At 44.2% G+C, this 23,772-nt stretch overlaps 1 protein-coding gene across 4 annotated transcripts in view; it reads right to left on the bottom strand.

Annotated features, from left to right (window-relative positions):
- OPN4 (opsin 4) overlaps nucleotides 1–14,842 on the bottom strand; it is a 39,565-nt gene extending 24,723 nt beyond the window's left edge. For 3 of the 4 annotated variants that reach the window (XR_014168807.1, XM_081913667.1, XM_081913668.1), the window contains exons 1-2: nucleotides 14,473–14,842; nucleotides 2,204–2,346 (exon numbers count right to left, since the gene is read on the bottom strand). Coding sequence is in view for 2 of the 4 variants with exons in the window: in XM_081913667.1 (XP_081769793.1) it covers nucleotides 2,204–2,346; nucleotides 14,473–14,607 (278 nt within the window). In the remaining 2 variants the exon portion in view is untranslated. The remainder of the gene's footprint in view (nucleotides 1–2,203; nucleotides 2,347–14,472) is intronic. The other variant, XM_081913669.1, reaches the window with a different exon arrangement.
- Between the last annotated feature and the right edge of the window lie 8,930 nt (nucleotides 14,843–23,772).

Raw genomic sequence — 23,772 nt, 5'->3', positions numbered from 1 at the left:
AGGATCTCTGCGGGAGTGATCCGGCCCATGCCCAGTAAGCCTTGCCGACCCCTGTGTCTAGCAGTTGCACCAAGCTTGTGCTTAGGCAATTTTCTCCCTGCTGTAGGAGTGCTGGCCATGGTCCTGAAACTCTTGCTCTTGAACTCTGACCCTTGGCACCCATAGAAATGTAGTGTTGGAAGGTACCTCAAAGGTCATCTAGTTCAACCCCCTGCAATGCAGGAAGCTCAGCTAGAGCATCCATAACAGATGGCCGTCCAACCTCTGCTTTAAATCTCCCAGGAAGGAGAGTCCACCACCTTCTAAGGGAGTCTGTTCCACTGTCAAACAGCTCTTCCTGTCAGAAAGTTCTTAGTGATGTTTAGTCGAAATCTCCTTTCTTGTAACTTGAAGCCATTGGTTCATGAGAAAACCTCTGGATCAGAAGAAAACAGCCTTGCTCCATCTTCCATGTGACATCCTTTAGATATTTGAAGGTGACTATCATATCTCCTCTCCTTCTTCTCTTTTTGAAGCTAAACACACACAATTCCTTAACCATTCCTCATAAGACTTGGTTTCTACACCCTTGATCATCTTGGTCACCCTCCTTTGCACACATTCCAGTTTGTCAATATAGTGGTACCTCAGGATGTGAACGGGATCCGTTCCGGAGCCCCATTCACACCCAGAAGCAAATGTAACTAGCGATGGCACATCTGCACACACATGTTGGTTTTCGCTGCTTCTGCGCATGCGCATGACGTCATTTTGAGCGTCTGCGCATGCACGAGTGTCAAAACCCGGAAGTAACGGAGTGTGCACTCCGTTACTTCCGGGTTGCTGCAGAGCGCAACCCGAATACACTCAACATGAAGCATATTCAACCCAACGTATGACTGTATCTTTTTAAAATGATGGTGCCCAGAATGAGACACAGTACTCCAGGTTTGGTCTGACCAAAGCAGAATAGAGTGGTACTATTACTTCCCTTGATTGGGACACTATATTTCTGTCTATGCAGCTTAAAATGGCACAAGCTTTTTTTTGCCGCTGCATCACACTGTTGACTCATGTTAAGCTTGTGGTCTACTAAGAACCCCCGATTCTCCCATCTTATATTTGTGCAGCTGATTCTTTCTGTCTAAGTGTAGAAAATGACATTTGTTCCTATTGAAATTCATTTTGCTAGTTTGGGCCACCTAACAGTTACCTTGTCCAACCCACATTTGACCCACTTGATATTGGGCAGCATGCGACTGACGATCCCCAGTAGCAATAAATATCAAGTTGTAGCAAGCTCAATCCCATTACTAAAATGAGACCATGCCACAGTTGCTTTTTCCTTGCTTATTCTCATGAGATCTTGACACAACACATCCATTGCTTAATATTCTCTACAGCCTCTGGCCTAGTTCCCATTGAGGTAGTTTACCTTAATCTGAGCTGAAACCCTTAACAATATAGATGACAACTGAGTCCAGCCATGCAAACATGTTTCCTGCATGTAGAAAGCTATCATCACAGGAAAAGGGCTGCATTTGGACATTACTCCTTGAAATCAAGTTTTCCAAGCAGAGGGAATTTTTTTTTTCCATATTGAGGATCACAGAACTACACAAGCCAGGGGGCTACACAACTACACAACCCTCAACCAGCATTCTGCAATACCGCCCAGATATAGGTTAATACTTCATTGACAAAGTAGGCCTCTGTCATTCCCTTTAAAAGCACAATTAAGAAAGGAAGCCTGTATAATAAATGTATGCGTATACACACACACACACACACACACACACACACACACAGAGCACTAGGGACACACAAATCAAGATGCCTTGAAAATAGTGGAACATTCCGTAGACATCAACAGAGAACCGATTTTCTGTCAAGGGCACCTCGTTTCAATACCGTTAAGTTTGTCTTGGAATGGAAACATTGATTCCTCAGGCTCTTTTCCTAACTGTTTTCCTTCAAACAAATGCACACTGTTTATACAGTTCGCCGTTTCAAGAGCTTCCTGAGAACTCACCATGCAGAACAGTTTAAGGAACAAAATGCAATAAGAGCAAAGTGCCAAGTTGAGATTCAAAATTACTGAACTAGATGGATCAACAATCTACTAGGATTGTTTCCTAGATACATCCCAATGCCCTCTGGTGCTGCTAGCATGGAAACCTATCCCGGGGAATACTGCGCAGCAGAAAGTAACTGTGTTGAATACCTGCAGAAAGCAAAGATGACCAGGAGGTTACCAAGAGTTCCTGTGATCCCCACTGCGAGAATGACAGCCCCGATGGTATAATGAGTGTGGGCTGGGACGTTCACTGTTGGGAAAGGGTGTGGGGGGTTCAGCATCGTCAGCTCCTAGAGGGGAAACAGAATGGCAGAAATTCACAAAGGCCCCATTGTCTTTCACCCGCCAGAAGGGCAGGTATTTCGATGCCTCCTGGAGAGAAAGAAGAAAGTCAAAATCTGGGTGGAACTAATATTTCAGAGAAATGAATTCTTTTCCAACCAGAATGCAAACACTGTAACTATGGATGACGAAGCTGCTTTGGTTTGCATTCACTAAGCTTTAAAGCATGGGAGTTTGTGCAGAAGTAAAGCCAAAAGGACCTCCTTACCACCGAAAGAGAAAAGAATACACATGGATCTGTTTTATGTATTAGTTACACCATAAACTTATATCAGCTTTATACAGTACATCTTCCCTGCGCCTGAGAATTCTGGAAATTATAATTTTGTGGGAACTCACTGTTAGGGATCTCTAGACCACCCTTCTTGTTGCAAAACAATTCCCAGGATTCTCTAGGGAGAAGGAATGACACACATTTTAGCATCTGGTGTAAATAAGGATCCAAGGAAGGTAGTAATCAACATCCAGTGAGCTCCATGCCTGTGCTCACTCAGTGATGATAATGATGATATAAAAATAATAATACCCAGGTAATTCAAATACTGTGCCAAGAAAAGCTGTCACCTGTATGTATTCAAATTCAATGGATTTGAATGATTTCAGTACTCCCAGTGAAGGGGACAGAAAATAAGCTGTGCATGGGATGGGATCCCTGATCCACCCACTGGAAATCTTAATTTAGCTATACTCAGCCTGTTCCCCCACAACTAGCCCCCTGCTTTTTGAAACTTGCAGCTTGAGAGGAAGAGCAGGACATCCATTCAATGAATGAATGAATGAATGAATGAATGAATGAATGAATGAATGTAGAGTCCTGGAGAACCCAAAAGCTTGCTTGCTATTATGTGACATTTTGGCTAACTGTGGATTTTGGGAATACAGTGGTACCTCGGTATTGGAATGTAATCCATTCCAAAAGACCATTCAAATTCTGAAACGTTCAAAAACCAAAAACTCAATAGCCGACAGCCGGGTCTCAGGATCTTGCACTCAGCAGAAGCTGCGTTTCATGTTCGACTTCCGAGGCGCATTCGAAAACCGAAGCATTTACTTCTGGGTTTACGGCATTCGAAAACCGAAATGTTCATCAACAGAGACATTCAAAAACCGAGGTACCACTGTATTATTTTAGTTCTATGCAGCCTCCCCTCCACCTCCTGCTTTTTGTAACTTCTAGTTTGATGAAGAGCACAAGAAAACTTGACAGCTTACTCACTTCTCTATCTTGAGACACTTTGGTCGGTCAAAACAAAGGCATTGCCTTACTGTGGATTTTCGAGTTGGTGTTGTTTTCCCCTTATAGGCCAATGTTGTGTGTGTGTGAGAGAGAGAGAGGGAGAGAGAGAGAGAGAGAGAGAGAGAGAGAGAGAGAGAATTGCAAAAACACCACAATTCATTTATGTTTAATGCCACACTCTTCAGAAGAACACCATCAATTGCAGAAATGCATCAAGCCCAAAGTGTTCCATCCAACCATTGAAGAATGAGGTGCAAAAAGAATCTTGCATCTCAGGCTTCAGGCCACTTGGTGCCAGTATACTTTCATTGTATTGCTAGGACATGAAGGCAGCATTCAAGCAACAGCACCTTCAGTATAGGAACCCAAACCCCGCTTCATGCTGCTACTGAAAACAACAGGGGATAGATGTTTTCCTCTTTAGGAACATCGAAACAATTCAAATCGCTCCTGACAACAATGAAGGAAAATGCAAAGAATGTTCTTTTTTTTTAATAGGCCTTTCTCATGCAGGTCCCTCTGGGGACCCTTTTGAATGAAGAGGGGTCCTTCCCCACCTGAAGAAGGACAGAAAGCAGTTTGCTGAAGTTGCTGGAAGACAGGCACGATGGAAGCCTATCAGGATCCCTATCCTGGGAGTCCAAGAAGCTATGGCTTAGAATGTAAGCCTTAGATGACGAAGAAGAAGAAAGAATGTGGTGGGGTTGGGGGTCTAGGATAAGGCAGGTATTTATAAAATTTATGCATGGAGTAACGGAGGAGTCCCCTCCCCTACATTTAGCTCTTGGCGTGAGAATCTCTCGATGCAACTGGCTGGCAACAGCATCTGGGCAGTGCAAAGGAAGGACTTCTTTGCATAATGCACTTTTGACTTGTTGGATTCCCTCCTCAAGAAGGGGTGATAACAGTCAGTTTTTTATATTATTATTATTATTATTATTTAATTGTTTTATTTTTATTTTGCTTTAAACAAATACAGATAAATATAAACAACTGAAATCACAAAAGAAAAATCCTTGATGATAATAATAATGGAAAAGGCTAAAAAACTACAAAAAATATCAAAGGACATGGCATAGAACATAAGCCATTTTGGGAAAGAAAAAAGAAAAAAGAAAGAGGAAAGAAGGAGAAGGAAGGAAAAAAGGGGGGGAGGGGAATCAGCCAAAACACAAGAAGGCTCGTCTATTGTACTCTTCCATCGAGGTCACAACAGATCATTATTCTTCTCAATTCTCTCTATCTGCATTCCATAGAATCCCTCATCTTGGTATCAGGGAACATTTCCCTACGCACTTTTGACTTGTTGGATTCACTCCTCGAGATGGGGTGATAACAGTCAGTTGCTTAGATGGATAGATTACACAAATTCGCAGGTGTCAGGCCAACAAATAGCTAAATGGAACTTCCATAGTCAGAGGCAGTATACCTCGGAATGTCAGAAGGTGGGGAGAGAAACAGCATCGGTGGGCTGCTGGTTTCGTACTCTGCTTGTGAGCATCTCAAAGACATAAAGCTGACTGTGACTGGAAGCAGAACACCCAACTAATCCACCCCTATCTACTACTCTAGAGGGTAGGACTTGAGGCAATGGCTTCCAAGTTACAACAAAGGAGATTCTAACTAAACATCTGGAAAAACCTTGTGACAGTAAGAGCTGTTTGGTGGTGGACTCTCCTTCCTTGGAGGTTTTTAAGCAGAGGTTGGGCGGTCATCTGTCCTGGATGGTTTAGCTGAGATTCCTGCATTGCAGGGGGTTGGACTAGATGACCCCTGGAGTCCCTTCCAACTCTAAGGTTCTATTATTCTCTGATCTGGGAGCATATTCACCAAAATTGGGGGCAAAAACTCTTCAAATACACCTTTAAATAATTTTAAAGTACAACAACACAGAGTTTTAACAATCTAGTAAAGCTGATCAGTGTACCTCGGCACACTGGGGATGTATTTCCAAAACCTGATGTCATTTTCATAAGTGATAGTTTAAATCAGGTTCCCCCCCCCCATCTCCCACATTTGAAATTCCGTTGTAAAACCTACATAGACTTGAAATATACTTTGGGCTGCTCTACATTAGCATCCAGAATTGACGCAGTAAATACGAAAAGGCAGAATTGCATATGACAACACTCTCAGATGTTAAAGCTCTTTGCTGAACAAGTGAACTGCGCGTTTTAAAGCAGCTTAAATCACATGAGCAAGAAAATCTTTGTTTATCTCTTCTGGGCATATATTCCCCCATTTCATTTTTTTAATGCACACAAAATGAAATGTCAAATCCATCCAGTGGCCAGAAGTGAAATGGTTGCAAAATATCCTGACCCTACTGTGTTTGCATCACTGAACATTCTCCAGTTTCCCAATATCGACATATAATCCCCTGAAAATATTATGGAGCAAGCCAAGTTACTTTTCACGGGCAACCATCCTGTTGTTAGAGATTTGCTGACTTCTAAAAATAATATACCAATTGCAGAAAACTAATTAAACCTAACAACATGCAAAGAGGAGGCAGGGCCCAGGATTGTCTCTCCATTTTTCTATGAAAGCAAATAAAGATCCTGTCTTGTCCAGCAGTCCTATAGAAAGGAAAGAAGCAGGCTTGCTCTAACGTTTATACACATGCAAAACAAATCCATGAGGAAAGAGCAAGACTGACTCCAAGTCTTAAGGGGCCTTTGGCAAAATGCTCCTCCAATCTCTGGCCTGCATGGCCTAAAGGTAAGGAATGAAGGCAGTCACCATTCAGAAACATGTTCAGCACCACTTTGACCAAATCTGCTCTATGGCAGCCTTCCTCAACCTTGGGAACCTTGGGCTCCATTAGGGCATGTTGAATTTTTCAACTTTCAGATTCCAAAAACGAGGGATGCTAAAAAGTGTTGCAATGGTGGTAACAGCATTTGTGTGTGTAGATGTGTGTGTTTTTTTTGTTCAGGATGGTGAACGAGAGTTTTCATTTTCTCCTTTTCTCTTTAACAAAAACTAAGCTGCTGCTCCAAAGGGATGCGGGTGGTGCTGTGGTCTAAACCACAGAGCCTAGGACTTGCCAATCAGAAGGTTGGCGGTTCGAATCCCTGCGACGGGGTGAGCTCCTGTTGCTCAGTCCCTGCTCCTGCCAACCTAGCAGTTCGAAAGCACGTCAAAATGCAAGTAGATAAATAGGTACCGCTCCAGTGGGAAGGTAAACGGTGTTTCTGTGCGCTGCTCTGGTTCTCCAGAAGTGGCTTAGTCATGCTCAGGGGCGCCGACTTATATAAAATATTGGGGGGGCCCATACCGGGGTCCTGCCCCTGGAAGTTTTCTAAATTTTAGATGAAAATTAGTGAGTTTTAAAGTTTTTTAAAAGTATTTTAGAGTCATATGATCAACATTAGAATCCCGAAAACTCGACTCTCTATAACTCCACACTCCGGGAAACTCGACAAGCCTGAAACACTTTTTGGCTTTGAAAAAAGAAACAAAACATAAACACGCTTGGTATTTTCGTAAAAAGCTAATTTAATTTACAGTAACAATTATGCTTATAGACTATTACAGAGCAGTGAATATATAGCTCTGAAAAGACTGAAATGATATTTAAATAAATCCTAAACTATCATTAAAAGAATAAAACATAAAATATTGCTGTCGCACGGTAATAGCACTTTGATTAAAAAGTGAAATAGCTAATTTAAGCTTACTTTGAATAAGGCTGAGGGTTCATTAAATAAAAATAATATCTCAAAGTTAATGCTTTAATACAGTTAATAAAGTTAATACAGTATGCCTAATACTGTATGTAAATACTGTAATACTGTATGTAAATAACGGGCTTTAATTGGGTCTTACACCCTAAAAATATTTAAGTATTTGAAAATAACTAATACAGTACTGTTGTAATATAGAAATACAGTACTAAACTAGTACTAATATTTCGAAACTGAAAATTTAACATTCTGTATGTATTTAATTCTCTATTTTATAAAGATTTTTAATATCTGACAGTGAGTTTGGAGTAGCCCAATGCAAAAATCCTGAGGATCCATGTGGATCCATGCTTTGTAACCACGTTTTTGCACCACTGTGACCCTAGGCAACAGTGGGTGCGTGATTTTTTTGGTGCAAGATGTAGCCATGGACATGCTATGTGATCTGATGGTGATTTTGCGGTGACCCAATGCAAAAATCCTGAGGATCCATGTGGATCCATGCTTTGTAACCACGTTTTTGCACCACTGTGACCCTAGGCAACAGTGGGTGCGTGATTTTTTTGGTGCAAGATGTAGCCATGGACATGCTATGTGATCTGATGGTGAATTTGGGGTGACCCAATGCAAAAATCCTGAGGATCCATGTGGATCCATGCTTTGTAACCACGTTTTTGCACCACTGTGACCCTAGGCAACAGTGGGTGCGTGATTTTTTTGGTGCAAGATGTAGCCATGGACATGCTATGTGATCTGATGGTGATTTTGCGGTGACCCAATGCAAAAATCCTGAGGATCCATGTGGATCCGTGCTTTGTCACCACGTTTTAAATGGGGAGGGAAGGAAAAACACAGAAGGAACAAGAAGCACAAGAGGGGTGTGCGGAGAAGCAGCTGGCTAAGAATGCAGGCGATGAGTTTAACGGGGTGGGGGGGGAGGAAAGGAAGGCAAAAGTCCCCCCCCCCCAGCCAGCCCTCTCTCTCTCTCCCCCCCCCACCTGGAGCCTGCACGCAGTGTGACTAGGAAAGAATTAGAAGGAAGGACTCGATCCTTTCCTTAACCCTCTGCTTGCCAGGAGGGCAGGGGATTCCCTGCTCTTTGTTGAGTTTGAGCAAACGCAGCAACAGAAGCGGGTGGGCAGTAAGACCCTGAGGAAAGCTTCTGCCTTCCCTCCGCCCGACTGCCCGATCTTATTTTTGCCTATTTTTGCCCCTGCGCTCCGGCGAGTCAGCTCCAGGGACCACACATTCGCTCAATAACACACACAGAGCGAAATTTACGGTAATAATTTTCTTAAATTATTGGGGGGGCCGAGCCCCCCCAAACGAATTTTTGAGGGGGCTCGGGCCCCCTCAGGCCCCATGGAGTCGGCGCCTATGGTCATGCTGGCCATATGACCTGGAAGCTGTACGCTGGCTCCCTCGGCCAGTAAAGCGAGATGAGCGCCGCAACCCCAGAGTCATCTGCGACTGGATCTAACGGTTAGGGGTCCCTTTACCTTTACCTTTTAAGCTGCTGCTCCAAGACTACCCTGATTTGTAGCAAAAAGGAGAAGGGTTGAAAGAAAGAAAGCCCTTGGCCACTTTGGTGAATAACTAGTAGTCCCCCCGCCCAAAAAACCAGTGGTTCAGTGAGAAGGGTTTCCATACACCCCTTCCACCATATACTGAAAGGAGCTGATCAGAGCACTAGCTAAGACTGCCCCAGGTGTCTGAGGCCTCTTAACCAAGTCCAAGGCTGCAATCCTGCACACACATACCTGGGAATAAGTCTCATTGAACCCAGTGGGGATTACTTGCCAAGGAGCCATGTGTAAGGGTTGCACTGTAAGGGTGTTTAAAGGTTGATTTATTCACACACTTCCATCACTTGGTGAGTTATTACTTAAGTACTCTTAGCCAAGAGGATGAATAAAAGGACCCCTGACCATTAGGTCCAGTCATGACCGACTCTGGGGTTGCGGTGCTCATCTCACTTTATTGTCCACGGGAGCCGGCGTACAGCTTCCAGGTTATGTGGCCAGCATAACTAAGCCGCTTCTGGCGAACCAGAGCAGCGCACAGAAACGCCGTTTAACTTCCCGCCTGAGCGGTACCTATTTATCTACTTGCAGGTTGACGTGCTTTCGAACTGCTAGGTGGGCAGGAGCAGGGACTGAGCAACAGGAGCTCAGCCCATTGCGGGGATTCAAACCGTGACCTTCTGATCGGCAAGTCCTAGGCTCTGTGGTTTAACCCACAGCGCCATCCGCGTCTCTAGAGGGTGAATAGTCTCCCTTTAAAAGAGAATTGGGTTTTGAGTTGCCTGTGGGTGTAATATGGCCTTTCGGTCTGTGGGGTTTAACCTGCAGTGGGTGATTGACACATGCAAGTTATTTACTCATTGCTACCATCTGTACTTTTGGCTGGAGTCAGTTCAGCCTTTCAAATGTCAGGTGTGGAGAAATACATTTCTATCTGTCTATCTATCATCTATCATCTATCTATCTATCATCTATCTATCTATCATCTATCTATCTATCTATCATCTATCTATCTATCTATCTATCTATCTATCTATCTATCTATCTATCTATCATCTATCTATCTATCTATCTATCTATCATCTATCATCTATCTATCTATCATCTACCTACCTACCTACACACACACACACACACACGTTGAAAAAAATTATGAGTTGCAGAGCTGTGGGAGGTTTCCACAAAGGGTGTCCCATAGCAAGTCCTGTAGCATCTGTGTCTTCTTCCCAATTTGAGTCTATACATCACATTAAGCAACACATATGGCCACCTTTAAATGCCACACTTTTGCATACTAAAAAGCACTGTAGAAATGTGCTAAAATAAAAGGCATACAAATGACGTAGAAAATATACCTACAGCCGCACATTGTAATCTCAAAGGTCTGCCCTTTCCCCCATTTGCAAATGACATCCCCATTGGAGTGTCGAATTTGGGCCACTTTCCACTAATCCTGTCTCTCTTTCTCTCCCCCCCCACCAGCTGTTGCCATCTGCTATCCATTTTCATGATGAGATCAAAAAACCCCTCAGAAAAATAAGTGTTCATATAGCACCTAACACGTTCATTCTCTAAGGAACTTTAGCCTAAGTACTGTATGTGTAACCGCATGGTCATGTAGTTCCAATTGCAGGGAATCACAAACAGGGAAAGTGCTTTTGCAGTCATGTCCTGCCTTAAAGAATCACCCATGACCTTGATATTAAGAGTCCCATGCTCTTCCAACGGAGCTACTGTATTTTTCGCTCAATAAGACGCACCAGACCATAAGACACACCTAGTTTTTGGAGGAGGAAAACAAGAAAAAAAATATTCTGAATCCCAGAAGCCAGAACAGCAAGAGGCTTCGAAAGCAGCAATCTCTCTTGCTGTTCTGGCTTCTGGGATAGCTGCGCAGCCTGCATTCGCTCCATAAGACGCACACACATTTCCCCTTACTTTTTAGGAGGGAAAAAGTGAGTCTTATAGAGCAAAAAATACGGTATCTATCCTTGCATGTGGGTTCCCCAATGGCAATTGGTTGGCCATCATGACAGCAAATTGTTGGACTCGACGGTCTCCATGCATGTTCTCATTCTACTTGCTTTTACCTTTCCTTCTCCTCCCCTGTCTGCCACTGTCTCTTGCTCTCTCAGAAAAGACACTGTAAGCTCCTCGGACCTGCTTTTGCAGGTTGACTGGTTGCTCACATTACTCTGTAAAACACCATGCACATCAATGCTGCTGTGTCAATACATTTCAAAATAAATCCTCATAGTCAAATGCCACTATTTTCCCAAGCTCTTGCCCGCATGCAGTTTGGCACTGTTATTTATCTCTTTTGCATAAAGAGATTTTGTTTCATCTTTTGAATGAATAAATATTACCAGCGGGACCTGCAATAAAACATTGCTTTGTAGAGCGTTCTGGTTCAGCAGTGTAGGATTTGGGTGGTGCGGGTTTTTCCCTGTACAGAGCACCGAGCCGAAAGGTTGCAAAATATTATTATTATTAATAGTAATAATAATGAAACCTATATTTATATGGGTACCTACTGAGAAGAACCATAAAAAAGCAACTGCATGAAAATGAATTATTGTGAAAATAAGTATTGCCATATTACCAAAGTCTGCCTATGGTTCCAGTTACCCATCTCCTTCTCCCAAATGCTACGCTCCATTCCTGCTCCCACCCAGTTAAGGCAGTGAATGTCCTGAATGTCTGGAGGTGGTTGGAGGATGGATGGTGGGTAATGGATTGAGGTTGAATCCTGACAAGACAGAAGTACTGTTCTTGGGGGACAGGGGGGTGGGCTGGTGTGGAGGACTCCCTGGTCCTGAATGGGGTAACTGTGCCCCTGAAGAACCTGGTGCGCAGCCTGGGAGTCATTTTTGACTCACAGCTGTCCATGGAGGTACAGGTTAATTCGGTGTCCAGGGCAGCTGTCTATCAGCTCCATCTGGTATGCAGGCTGAGACCCTACCTGCCCACAGACTGTCTTGCCAGAGTGGTGCATGCTCTAGTTATCTCCTGCTTGGACTACTGCAATGCGTTCTACGTGGGGCTACCTTAGAAGGTGACTCAGAAACTGCAATGAATCCAGAATGCAGCAGCTAGACTGGTGATTGGGAGTGGCCGCCGAGACCATATAACACAGGTCGTGAAAGATCTTCATTGGCTCCTAGTATTTTTCCGAGCACAATTCAAAGTGTTGGTGCTGACCTTTAAAGCCCTAAACGGCCTCGGTCCAGTATACCTGAAGGAGCGTCACCATCCCCATTGTTCTACCTGGACCCTGAGGTCCAGCGCCAAGGGCCTTCTGGCAGTTCCCTCACTGCGAGAAGTGAGGTTACAGGGAACCAGGCAGAGGGCCTTCTCGGTAGTGCCCTATGGAACGCCCTCCCAGCAGATGTCAATGCAATAAGCAACTATTGTACTTTTAAAAGACAACTGAAGGTGGCCCTGTTTTTAATATTCGGTTGGAAGCCGCCCAGAGTGGCTGGTGGAAACCCAGCCAGATGGGCGGGATATAAATAATAAATTTAATATTAATAATTTAACATTAATAATTTAATATTATTATTATTCTTTCCCACACCCAATTCCCAACCCACCATCAGAATTCTATTGCTACCGAGCATGCTCCATCCTCACTGGGCAGTTCTGGGGCTCCCCTCCCATTTTGGGATTTCCCCCCCCTAAAGGTTGTTTTGACTTCTGTAAGCCTCTGGTACTTTTGCAAACTGTCTCTTGTGTGTAAGTGGGGCCAGTTGACTTACATAAGGACCGGCACTAGCAGAATTGAATCAGCTATTAGTATATATCATGAGATTGCTATGCATTTTTGATCTTGGGTTGTATCCAGTGCCAGAATAGGCCCATAGAAATGAATGGACATGACTTAGCTTCATTAATTTCAATAGGTCAACTCTGAACGGGACTTAGTTGGATGGAAGCCCTCATATATATCCTCCATTTGCAATCAACATGCACATGATTTAAACAGAAAACTAATTACTGTATGTGTTGTGTATTGCTGTAATTGTTGTAACCTACCCTGGAACCTAAGGGCGTAAGACAGGTTAATAGTAATAGTAATAATACTGAATTCACCCAAGACAGTGAAGGATTTTTTGTACATTTTGATGCTCATGCAAATGATCATCTTACACAACAACATAATGTCAGAGGAGAGAATTCACAGAAGATGCGTGGAGAGCTCGCTGGCCTCAGAAGCCCATCTAAATTTTTCAGTGTGTTCTCTCCTCTGAAGTTATGTGAGCAGACCACTTGCATGAGCAAGACGGCTGCCAGAAGTAATAGACGACTTGGCCCTCAGAACACTAATTTCACTGATAGCAGTGCCAAAACCCATTCACAAAAGTTAGACCTGAAAGATTGCAAGAGGCAGTTTGAAAGATGGAAGCAAATTATGTGCGGCAAACTATGACGCATGCCCATCACTTCCGAAGTGTAGCATAACACCAATGTAGTTAGGCAAAGTGAACCATATAGTTTTAATTCACTGCATGCAATAATCTTTGCACCAAGCCTCTTCACAGCATCCCACAAAGGAGCCCACTCCCTGCTTAATTTGAAAGTAATTCTTCGTTTTGTTTGTTTCAACTTTAAGGACTATTTAAACAGTGGGCAAATGTTACTAAATTCCCTGTCCAAAGTGAGAGGGTGAGAGATGGGGCATTTTACTTTTCAGAACTCCTGTGATAAATATGCTCCACTCGTTTCCTTAAACACCAGCAAAATGATCACAAGGTTACAGGTAAAAATAGAAATGGCAGAAATGATTTTTTTTAAAAAAAGTCCTTTCCTACTTTATAAGGATTACAGAGAGTGTATTTGTAGCAAGAGCTTTGATAGAAAAGATCCACCTTTGAAGCAGAGCCACCACTTCCACTTCCTATAGAAGCTCATGCTATAATAAAGCCGTGTTTCCAAGGTGCCACAAGACAACTGCTTTTGCTGCAAGAGACCAAGCTAGCTGCCCTTTCGGAATTTCATGAAAGCATTTCCTTCCTATTGAAAGTTTCTTAAAAGGCCTTAGAGGAGGACTCACTCAACAAGTGAATAAAAGCACCACGGCCATCACCCGGCTGCCGACAAATAGCAGCTCTGACTCAAGAGTCGCATTAATTGACACCCATGGGCTGCCCCTCATTTCTCCAACGGAGTCAACCAATTGTTTCAGAACAGGGAAAATAGTTTTGAACCTTGCAATTCAGTAGTCTATTTCTGTTCGTGTGACCCTGACCACATTCTGAACAATGTTTCTCTTCTTCTACTTCTGCAAAAGGTGTGAAATGGCAACCTGCGTTCTTCTTCCCGGTGGAGAAATCACCAGTTTTAGCACAGACAGGTCACCCACCTTCTGACTAGAGAGGTCTATTTGCAGTTCCACTGGCGATCTTTAAACAAATTCCATTCCTGCTCCCCTCAAGTTTTCCTTGAAGATGATCATTTGTGAATTGCTAACTTCACACAGGTAAAGGTCACACAGTCTCTCACACACTCTTGCCTGACCCAATAGTTCCTGCATAGTTCCATTAAAACTGGGTGCTATTACCACCAGTCTAAACTTTTGCTATATAGGCTTAAATCACCGACAAGCAATTTCTCGGTCACACTTACTGTCGGGGTTAATGGAGCCAGGTCCACCAGCTTGAAGGCATTTGCTTCCGAGTCATTCAGGAAATCTACGACTCTACTGTGGTAGGAGTCCGTAGGCGGGTATGAGGTGTCTCTTTGCATGGACTGTGTATTCATATGGGTAAGGTCGAAATCATTTACCCAGGAAATGCCACCAAAACGAACAAAAATCCCTCTGCGTTGGACCCTTTAATTGATCAGCACAGTTTCACCCATTTTCAACTTCTCAAAAAGACTTGTCTGATTTCTCTCTCCCAGTCTCTTCTGAAGCTGTACACAATCCAATGGTGATTTTTTTCTCTCTGTAAAGCCTCAGAGTCCCTCTTTCGGTCTCTAAGCTCAGCAAGAGGCAGCAGCGATGGAAGCAGCTTTCTATTTAAATATGAGAGCCTGCAGATTGTGCACATGCCCAGTTAGATCCTGATTTGTCCCATGCAAATTCAAGGCAGCAGCGTAACTATTTCATCAAACCAATGGGCATTTCAGTATAATGTCTCTTCCTATCGTCCCTTGGGCAAATTTGAGACATGGTGAAAAAAACTCATCAGCTTAATATGATGGGAGAAATAAAAGGAGAAGACTGGTTGGTCTCATTCGAAGCTGGCCTCACTTTTTGTCATTTTAAAACGTGTGTGTGTGTGATATTCATGCATCTACTCCTTTTGCAGCCCTGGCACATTAATTAGTCTATACCTGATAATAAGGTGTACTCTGAATACAAAAGGACATGATCCAGCTAATAAGCAATTTTTACAAGCGCTACTGATATTTCAATGGGAAAGTGTTAAGCATGTTGCTCAGGCAAATTCCCCCTGAAATCACTCTCTGGCTGGATCAGGCCCCAAGGGTCTAATGGATTTAGTTATGAATCTATCTATGTATGTGTTAATGGGTTTGCTTAAAAATCTAGGTCAAAATTAATAATTGTCCCACTTTCAAGGGACAAAGAGAGGGAGAAAGATGAGAGACTTAAATATTATAACATTAAAGCAAATGCAGTTTGTGCAGCATTGAGGTCCCTTTGGAGTCTTGATTTAAACACATACAGAAAACATACTTTAAAACAAATGCTAAAAAACCAACTGTATCCTTCCTCCCCCATCACATCAGCCAAGGGCAAGACTGTGTACCGTATACTGAGAAGTGCGTACACGTAACGAACAGTAAGGATTGCCCCCTAGAGATGAATTGATTTTGAAAATGCTGTCCTGTTACGTTATTAAAATGTCCTGTGCAACTTTTGACCTGCTAAGTTAAATGAACCTGAAATGTGCTTAATATTTTCCCCCATTTTTTGTACCCACACCAAGCAGCAAATATATACAGTTAATTAATATCCGTATGTGGCAGGAACCAGTGGCAACTAGTGCCCATTGGGACTGGGAGAGGGAGGTCAGGGAGGCCAACAGAAGGTGGCGGCAGAACCAACAACAGGCAGAGCCCACTAATTCGCCTGGGCAGGCCAGGCCATCCTCTTATATACCTGCTGGGATTGACAAGGCATCTGACCCTCACCTGAATCTCATAGCTCTCCTGACGAGTGCTTTGGTCTGCCCATCAGATACCAGGCACTCTACTATTCAGATTAGGCCCCAGTGTTTTTGTTACAATCCCCATCTCAATTAAGTAATCAATTTTAATCTAGAATTTAAATTCTCAAAACTTTCTTATTTGCCAATTCAAGCAAGTAAACTACTGCTCTCACGTCATTATTTTGAAGCTTTATAATTTAGGAAGACTTTGGAAGAAATGATTGGCAACTCTTATCAGTTGCTGACGTATGAGCGGATTTTATTTGCTGCTATTCTGGGCTTCTGGTGCACCAGGGTTTACACCAGCATAATAGAGTTGGCCAGGATGCCAGAAGGGATACAGTTTACAAGCTTTATCCATTATCTGCACAGCAGGGGGCTTTCAGTCAACAGTGCAAAGGCTGAGCTGAAGCGTTTCCTGCTGGTTGCCTGGTTTCAGCAAGAGGGGTCGCTGTTTGTTAGTACCCAACTGGTTAGCGGTCAGATTCTAGAGCTCCCTATTGGTGGCTCTTAAGTAATTCACAAAATACAGAGTCCATTCATAAAATACAGTGTTCATTCATAAAGCAGTAACATAAGTCTCCACTGCTACATATTGGGTGTATATTTCAGCGGTTGAACGTACAGGTTTATGGCCATGCTGTAGTGTAGTGCTTATGCGACTGTGAATAAAAGGTGGCTGGGCTCATTGTCTCAGGGTTTGAGGGGGAAGTGGTGACAAAACTGATTTCCAATAAGTGCCCCCCTTTATTTCCATAACAAGTCCTTGAGTCTGTACTCTGAATGGTGACACCAGGGACCTAGAAGGTGCAGGGCTTGTCAGTCCAACCCCTGCACAGTCTCATCAGGGCTGACCTTAAGGCAATTGGAGCAATTTGGCCAAATTGGGCCCCGCATGCTGCTCCTAAGGGGCCCCCCACACCAAGGCAATCTAGATGGATTTTATTTATATCTATAAGATTTTGCAAACTTTTGCTGTGAACTGGGGCCCTACAAAAAAAAATATCAAGTTGCACCCCACTGCTTCAAATTGGGCCCCACTGGCTATCCCTGAGTCTCATAGCTGCTGGGCCTGAGTTGGCCTGCCCTTGCATGAAGTCTTGGGTTTACAATTTTGGGAGAGGGGAGACTGCAGCACTGGGGAGAGGGCAGGCTGGTGAGGCCCCCTAGATTTAGAGGCCCGAGTTACCCTGCCCTTGCACGAAATCTTCGGTTTGCAATTTTGGGAGAGGGGAGTGTGCCCTCTGGGGAGCAGGATGGGCTGGCGAGGCCCCCTAGATTTAGAGGCCCTAGGCTTCAGCCTACTTAGCCTATACATAAATCCGGCACTGGGTCAAGGCGGCGGCTGCCCCTCTGCCACCGCCATCACTGCAGCATCAATATCCCAAACGTGTTGTTGTTGTTGTTTAGTTGTTTAGTCGTGTCCGACTCTTCGTGACCCCATGAACCAGAGCACGCCAGGCACTCCTGTCTTCCACTGCCTCCCGCAGTTTGGTCAGACTCATGTTTGTGGCTTCGAGAACACTGTCCAACCATCTCATCCTCTGTCATCCCCTTCTCCTTGTGCCCTCCATCTTTCCCAACATCAGGGTCTTTTCCAGGGAGTCTTCTCTTCTCATGAGGTGGCCAAAGTATTGGAGCCTCAGCTTCACAATCTGTCCTTCCAGTGACCACTCAGGGCTGGTTTCCTTCAGAATGGATGCGTTTGATCTTCTTGCAGTCCATGGGACTCTCAAAAGTCTCCTCCAGCACCATAATTCAAAAGCATCAATTCTTCAGCGATCAGCCTTCTTTATGGTCTCACTTCCATACATCACTACTGGGAAAACCATAGCTTTAACTATACAGACCTTTGTTGGGAAGGTGATGTCTCTGCTTTTTAAGATGCTGTCTAGGTTTCCCATCACCTTTCTCCCAAGGAGCAGGCGTCTTTTATTTCGTGACTGCTGTCACCATCTGCAACGATCATGGAGTCCAAGAAAGTAAAATCTCTCACTGCCTCCATTTCTTTCCCTTCTATTTGCCAGGAGGTGATGGACCCAGTGGCCATGATCTTCGTTTTTTTGATGTTGCGCTTCAGACCATATTTTGCACTCTCCTCTTTCACCCTCATTAAAAGGTTCTTTAATTCCTCTTCACTTTCTGCCATCAAGGTTGTGTCATCTGCATATCTGAGGTTGTTGATATTTCTTCCAGCGATCTTAATTCCGGCTTGGGATTCATCCAGCCCAGCCTTTCGCATGATGAATTCTGCATATAAGTTAAATAAGCAGGGAGACAATATACAGCCTTGCCGTACTCCTTTCCCAATTTTGAACCAATCAGTTGTTCCATGTCCAGTTCTAACTGTAGCTTCTTGTCCCACATAAAGATTTCTCAGGAGACAGATGAGGTGATCAGGCACTCCCATTTCTTTAAGAACTTGCCATAGTTTGCCGTGGTCGACACAGTCAAAGGCTTTTGCATAGTCAATGAAGCAGAAGTAGATTTCTTTCTGGAACTCTCTAGCTTTCTCCATAATCCAGCGCATGTTTGCAATTTGGTCTCTGGTTACTCTGCCCCTTCGAAATCCAGCTTGCACTTCTGGGAGTTCTCGGTCCACATACTGCTTAAGCCTGCCTTGTAGAATTTTAAGCATAACCTTGCTAGCGTGTGAAATGAGTGAAATTGTGCGGTAGTTGGAGCATTCTTTGGCACTGCCCTTCTTGGGGATTGGGAACGTGTACTGTAGTATTTACCCTATTTAATTAGCCACGCCCCCCCAGCCGACCAGATTGGTCAACCCAAGGAGTGATTCAGCTGGGGACTCCCTAATGGCGTGGGGGCTTGCCACGCCTCCTGCGCAGAGCTCGTGATGAGCCCACAAAAAGGAAGTGGCTTTGGTGGGCAGGCGCTCGGGGGCTGCAAGAGATTGCTTTTTCAAAATTGCCTGGGGGACCATTTGAAACCAGCTCAGGGGCTGCAAGTGCTCCCCGGGCCGGACTTTGGACATGCCTGGACTAGAGAGTTACAAATTATGCTGGCCTGGATTAAGATAACGTTTTTATTTAAAAAATTGACCAGGACCCTCTAACACTTCTCTTATGAAAATAGGGATGCCCTTCAATAGTAATAATAATAATAATAATAATAATAATAATAATAATAATAATAATAATATTTGTACCCTGCCTATCTGAACTGGGTTGCCCCAGCCATTCTGCATAAAAACATAATAAAATATTAAACAAAACTTCCCTATACAGGGCTGCCTTCAGATGTCCTCTAAAGGCTGTAGAGTTACTTATTTTCTTGGCTCAGGGGTCACATAACTCCATACCCTCCCAACATTTCTTCAATGAAAACAGGGACGTCTTAAGGAAAAGCGGGACATTCTAGGATCAAATCAGAAAATGAGAAAGCTTCTGTAAATCTGGGACTGTCCCTGGAAAATAGGGACACTTGGAGAGTCTGGACACACACCCACCTGTCTGGAGTCACACTAGGACTAGAACTGGGAAACTTAGCTCAGGCCAGTGAGCAACTGCTGCACATTGTGAATTAATGGAACTACAGCTTGGAGTATGATACTCTCAAGCTTAATAATAATAATAATTTTATCATTTATATCCCACCCATCTGGCTGGGCTTCCCTAGCCACTCTGGGCGGCTGTCAGCACATATAAAAACATAACAAAATGTCAAACATTTAAAACTTCCTAATACAGGGTTGCCTTCAAATGTCTTCTAAAAGTCAGATAGTTGTTTATTTCCCTGACATCTGATGCGAGAGTGTTCCACAGGGTGAAAGCGGCTACTGAGAAGGCCCTCTGCCTGGTTCCCCGTAACCTCACTTCTCACAGTGAGGGAACCACCAGAAGGTCTTCGGAGCTGGACCTCAGTGTCCGGGCTGAACGATGAGAATGGGGATGCTCCTTCAGGTATACAGGGCTCCTTCAGGTTTACAGGTCAGCACCAACACTTTGAATTGTGCTCAGAAATGTACCGGAGGTCAGTGAAGAAACTTTAGGACCAGTGTTATATGGTCCTGCCTCTACGCTGGCCAAGCCCTGATATTGTAAGTTATGGCAGTACAGAAATACTGTTATGAAGAAGTGAATAAAACTTGGGAGTGTACTGGTTGGCTAGCTCTGCAAACCTGCCCAGGACGACTGTTTGATCCTCCTGGACAAGAATCAGTGTCAGAGTGCTCCCTGTTAAGCCTTAGCTGAGTACAGGGTATTCCTGAACTTTAGCGTGTTCCTGTATCCTTTCGTTCTGGCTTGCTTCTTGATCCCACCCCCTGGTTTGTCCTTTGGCCCTGACTTGGTACTGGCTTGTCCCATAAGCTCCTGGGCCATCTCAGAGTAATGGCTTTGGCCCAGCCTTGACACCACCTGTTGACAAGTGCAGATCCAAGTCCCGGAACCATGTGAAATATACTCGGAGTCGAGAGTGGATTTAATGCTCTTTATTCAGCTCATAGTGGTGAGTAGGAGTGTGAAAGTTCCCCTAAAGTATCTGCTTTATATACCGGTACATTATTTACACAATGGGCTGCACGTGATTGGCTAATTCCGGAATTCTCCTGTAGGCCACTCAGGTTGTGGATTCACATCCATCTGGAGCTGGGTTGGGTGGCTCCTGCAGACCAGTCATACTGCTGAATTGTTCTAGGACCAATCAGACTGCTGCATTCTGAATCCTATTGTTATAGGACCAATCAGACTGCTGCATTTTGGATCCTATTCAACTCAGTACATAACACCATGGTTGTGTCTTTGCCCCTTCTGTCATCCTGTGACAGATCAAGCTGAAAGCGGGTCAGTTATGGCCACCAACTTGGACAGCTTTAAAAGAGGATTGGACAAATTCATGGAGAACATCAGTAGCCACTAGTCATGATGGCTATCTTCTATGCCCATCATCAGAGGCAGTATGCCTCTGCACACCAGTTGCTAGGAATCACAGGTGGGCAGAGTGCTGTTGTGCTCATCTCCTGCTTGTGGGCTTCCCACAGGAATCTGGTTGGTCACTTTAAGAACAGGATGATGACCTAGATGGGCCGTTGGCCTGATGTCATGGTCTTCAGTTCCATCAGTGCAACTAAACAGTCAGCTCTAAACAAAGGCACACCTCTACAGAGCTTCCCAAAGCGGCTCCCATGTCTCCCAGCGGAAGCCTTCCTTTGCAAAACTGCAGACCTGCGGTCTCTAAGCACAAGCAAGGATCAAGAGACTGGGTAACATCTGGCCAATTATCAGCTACCCAAATATCGCAGCCATGCTTAATTGCTGCTGTCATGGTTCCTGAGCCTCCCAGCCACCCTGCCTGCTCCCTGATTGACCTTAATTACCATCATTAAATTTCGTTGTAAAAATAGATGGCATTAGCTATTACCGAAAAACCTTTGCGGGGAGAAGAGAAATCTCACTGTAACTTGGAAAATTGGGCCCGGAGGGACCTACTTGGAGTTTCCAGCTCTTACACTGCTTCTCTGGGTATACTGTAGTTAACTTTCAATCCTCAATTGGGAAAGCAAAGTGATCCTTTGCTATGGGAACTGATGATCCTGCTATGGGATCCTGGGTCTTGCTACTTCCCTATCTTCCCATGTTTCATGCTACATGGGACAAAGGGAGAAGCAACAGGAAACACACAGGCCAGAGGTCCACGTTGGCTTCCCACGGGATTCCCATCTGCCCCTCAGTTATACAACTCAACCGCTGTTGCGTGTAAGGCAGGAGCCATAGCTCAGCAGCAGAGCACAAGTTTTCCATGTGGAAAGTCCCACGTTGAATCCTGGCATCTCCAATTAAAAGGTTCAAGCAGTGGGTGGTGGTGAGGAAATGCTTCTTCCCGAGAGAGCAGAAGACTGCTGGGCCAATTGGACAAATAGCCTGACCTGGTGGGAACCAGCAACTCCCTAAGCTTCAAAACAGGCAAAGAACTCTTAAACCCAGGGCTGGGAACCTGTGGCTCTCCTGGCACAGCCCACATCACTCCCAGCCAGAATGACCAAAGGACTGTGACCTGCAGTCTCAGAACATCTGGAGGACCACAGATCCCTGGCCCTAGGCTGTGTACATACCACATGTTCAAAGCACATGTCTTACCCCAAAGAACCCTGGAGGAACCCCTCCCAAAGCAACAATTCCCAGCACCCTTAACAAGCTAGAGTTCCCAGAACTCTTGGGGGAAGTGATGTGCTTTAAGTGTATCTGAGAAATCATTAGCTCTTGCAGTTCCGTCTGTGGTCTGTAAAGGCATTCGCTGGATTTTTCATCCTCTGTTGCTTGCCAAATTCAGGGCCTTTCTGCACGTACTGTTTAGAGCAGAACAGCTGCTCCTTGACCTGACATTTTTAAGAGTGAAGTTGTAGGTGACTGTCAGCATTGTTCATAGGGCCACCAGACTGGGCTTCTCTGTACTAGCACCTTTACACAGGTAGCATATATACAATCACTGTAGTTTTTACCGTGGCAGCTGTTAAGCAAGGGCTTCCTCTATCGCAGACCAGATATGCACTGAACACAAAACGGCAACTCGTAGTAGCACAGCCTGGAGGCAGCCCTGAGTAATCCCAAGGCAATTGCATGAGTCATCATCATATGTAAACCAGCCCTTGATGTCTTACAGCTGAATCTATGAACTGTTTCCATTGACAAATAGTGTGTATGACCAATATCCTTGAACTCCATGTTGTGGACTTGAAAGTTCCCACTTTCTTACACAGGAATTTCAGAAGGGAAGCTCCAGCGCAAAATAGCTGAATGAGAACTACCAACTAAGTTTGATTCTCTCGATTTGGACATGAATAGAGACAATGGTTTCCTGACCCACTGTACATGTTAATTAACTTTGCAGGGCTGAAATGATTGTGTTATCATGAATTACTGCAGTTGTGAATGGTCACTGTGCTTATTTTCCATAGCTTTAAGCTTTCAATGAATTTCTAGTCTGCACTTTTTTGCATTTGATTGCTATTTGAGTCCCTTGTCCTTTCCCTCACCATCCTTCTAAACATATTTCTGCCTATTCAGGATAAAGTTGGATGCATCTGAGAAAGTGAACCCCATTCCATGAAAAGCCTGTGCCATAAAAAATACCTTTAATGTGCCACAAAACTCTTTGATGTTTTCGTTTAGTGCAATGCTTTGAGCAGCTCCCAGTGGGCTCCCATCCAGACTCTGATGCAAATTTCAACAAAGGTGCAGCATCAACTGTTCCCAGATATAAAACCTCTAGGAAGACGACTCATTCACACTTCATGTGAACATGGGTGTCTATGTATTTGAACAGGGCTTTAGTCCAGTGAGGGCATATATTCAAAATCTCCTGCCTCAGTCTGCTTGTGCCCACAGAAAAGATCTTAGTAGCTTCCACACACTGCTAAAGAGAAGCATGGCAATTTGTATTGGAGACCCTTCCTGGTCACAGAGAACAGAAGCAGATATAAAGGGTCTCTGTATGCTACTAATGAACAAAGCAGTAACTGTACAAATCAACAAAGCGGGAAAGCTAGAAAGCTGAAAAAGAGGGAAACTACTAAAAAAAGAGGGTCTCTTTTCCATTTGATGTCACAGGAGGGAAGAGAGGAGCAACGGAAAGCATCTAATTTCCCAGAAATTTCTTAAAATAAAAGAAAAAATGCCCACAACGTTCTCATAAAAACATCGGTTGGGGGCAAACAGCAAAGGCAGAATAAAAAAGCTGTCTATTTCTGGAGTGCCCCAGTGTGCAGAAATTGGGGGACTCCTGGCCATTTCTG

The sequence above is a fragment of the Podarcis melisellensis genome (genome assembly GCF_964234715.1).
Source record: "Podarcis melisellensis genome assembly, chromosome: 5".
Classification (NCBI taxonomy): Eukaryota; Metazoa; Chordata; class Lepidosauria; order Squamata; family Lacertidae; genus Podarcis; species Podarcis melisellensis.
Note: the sequence above shows the minus strand (reverse complement) of the source record. Positions and strands in the feature narration are given on the sequence as shown.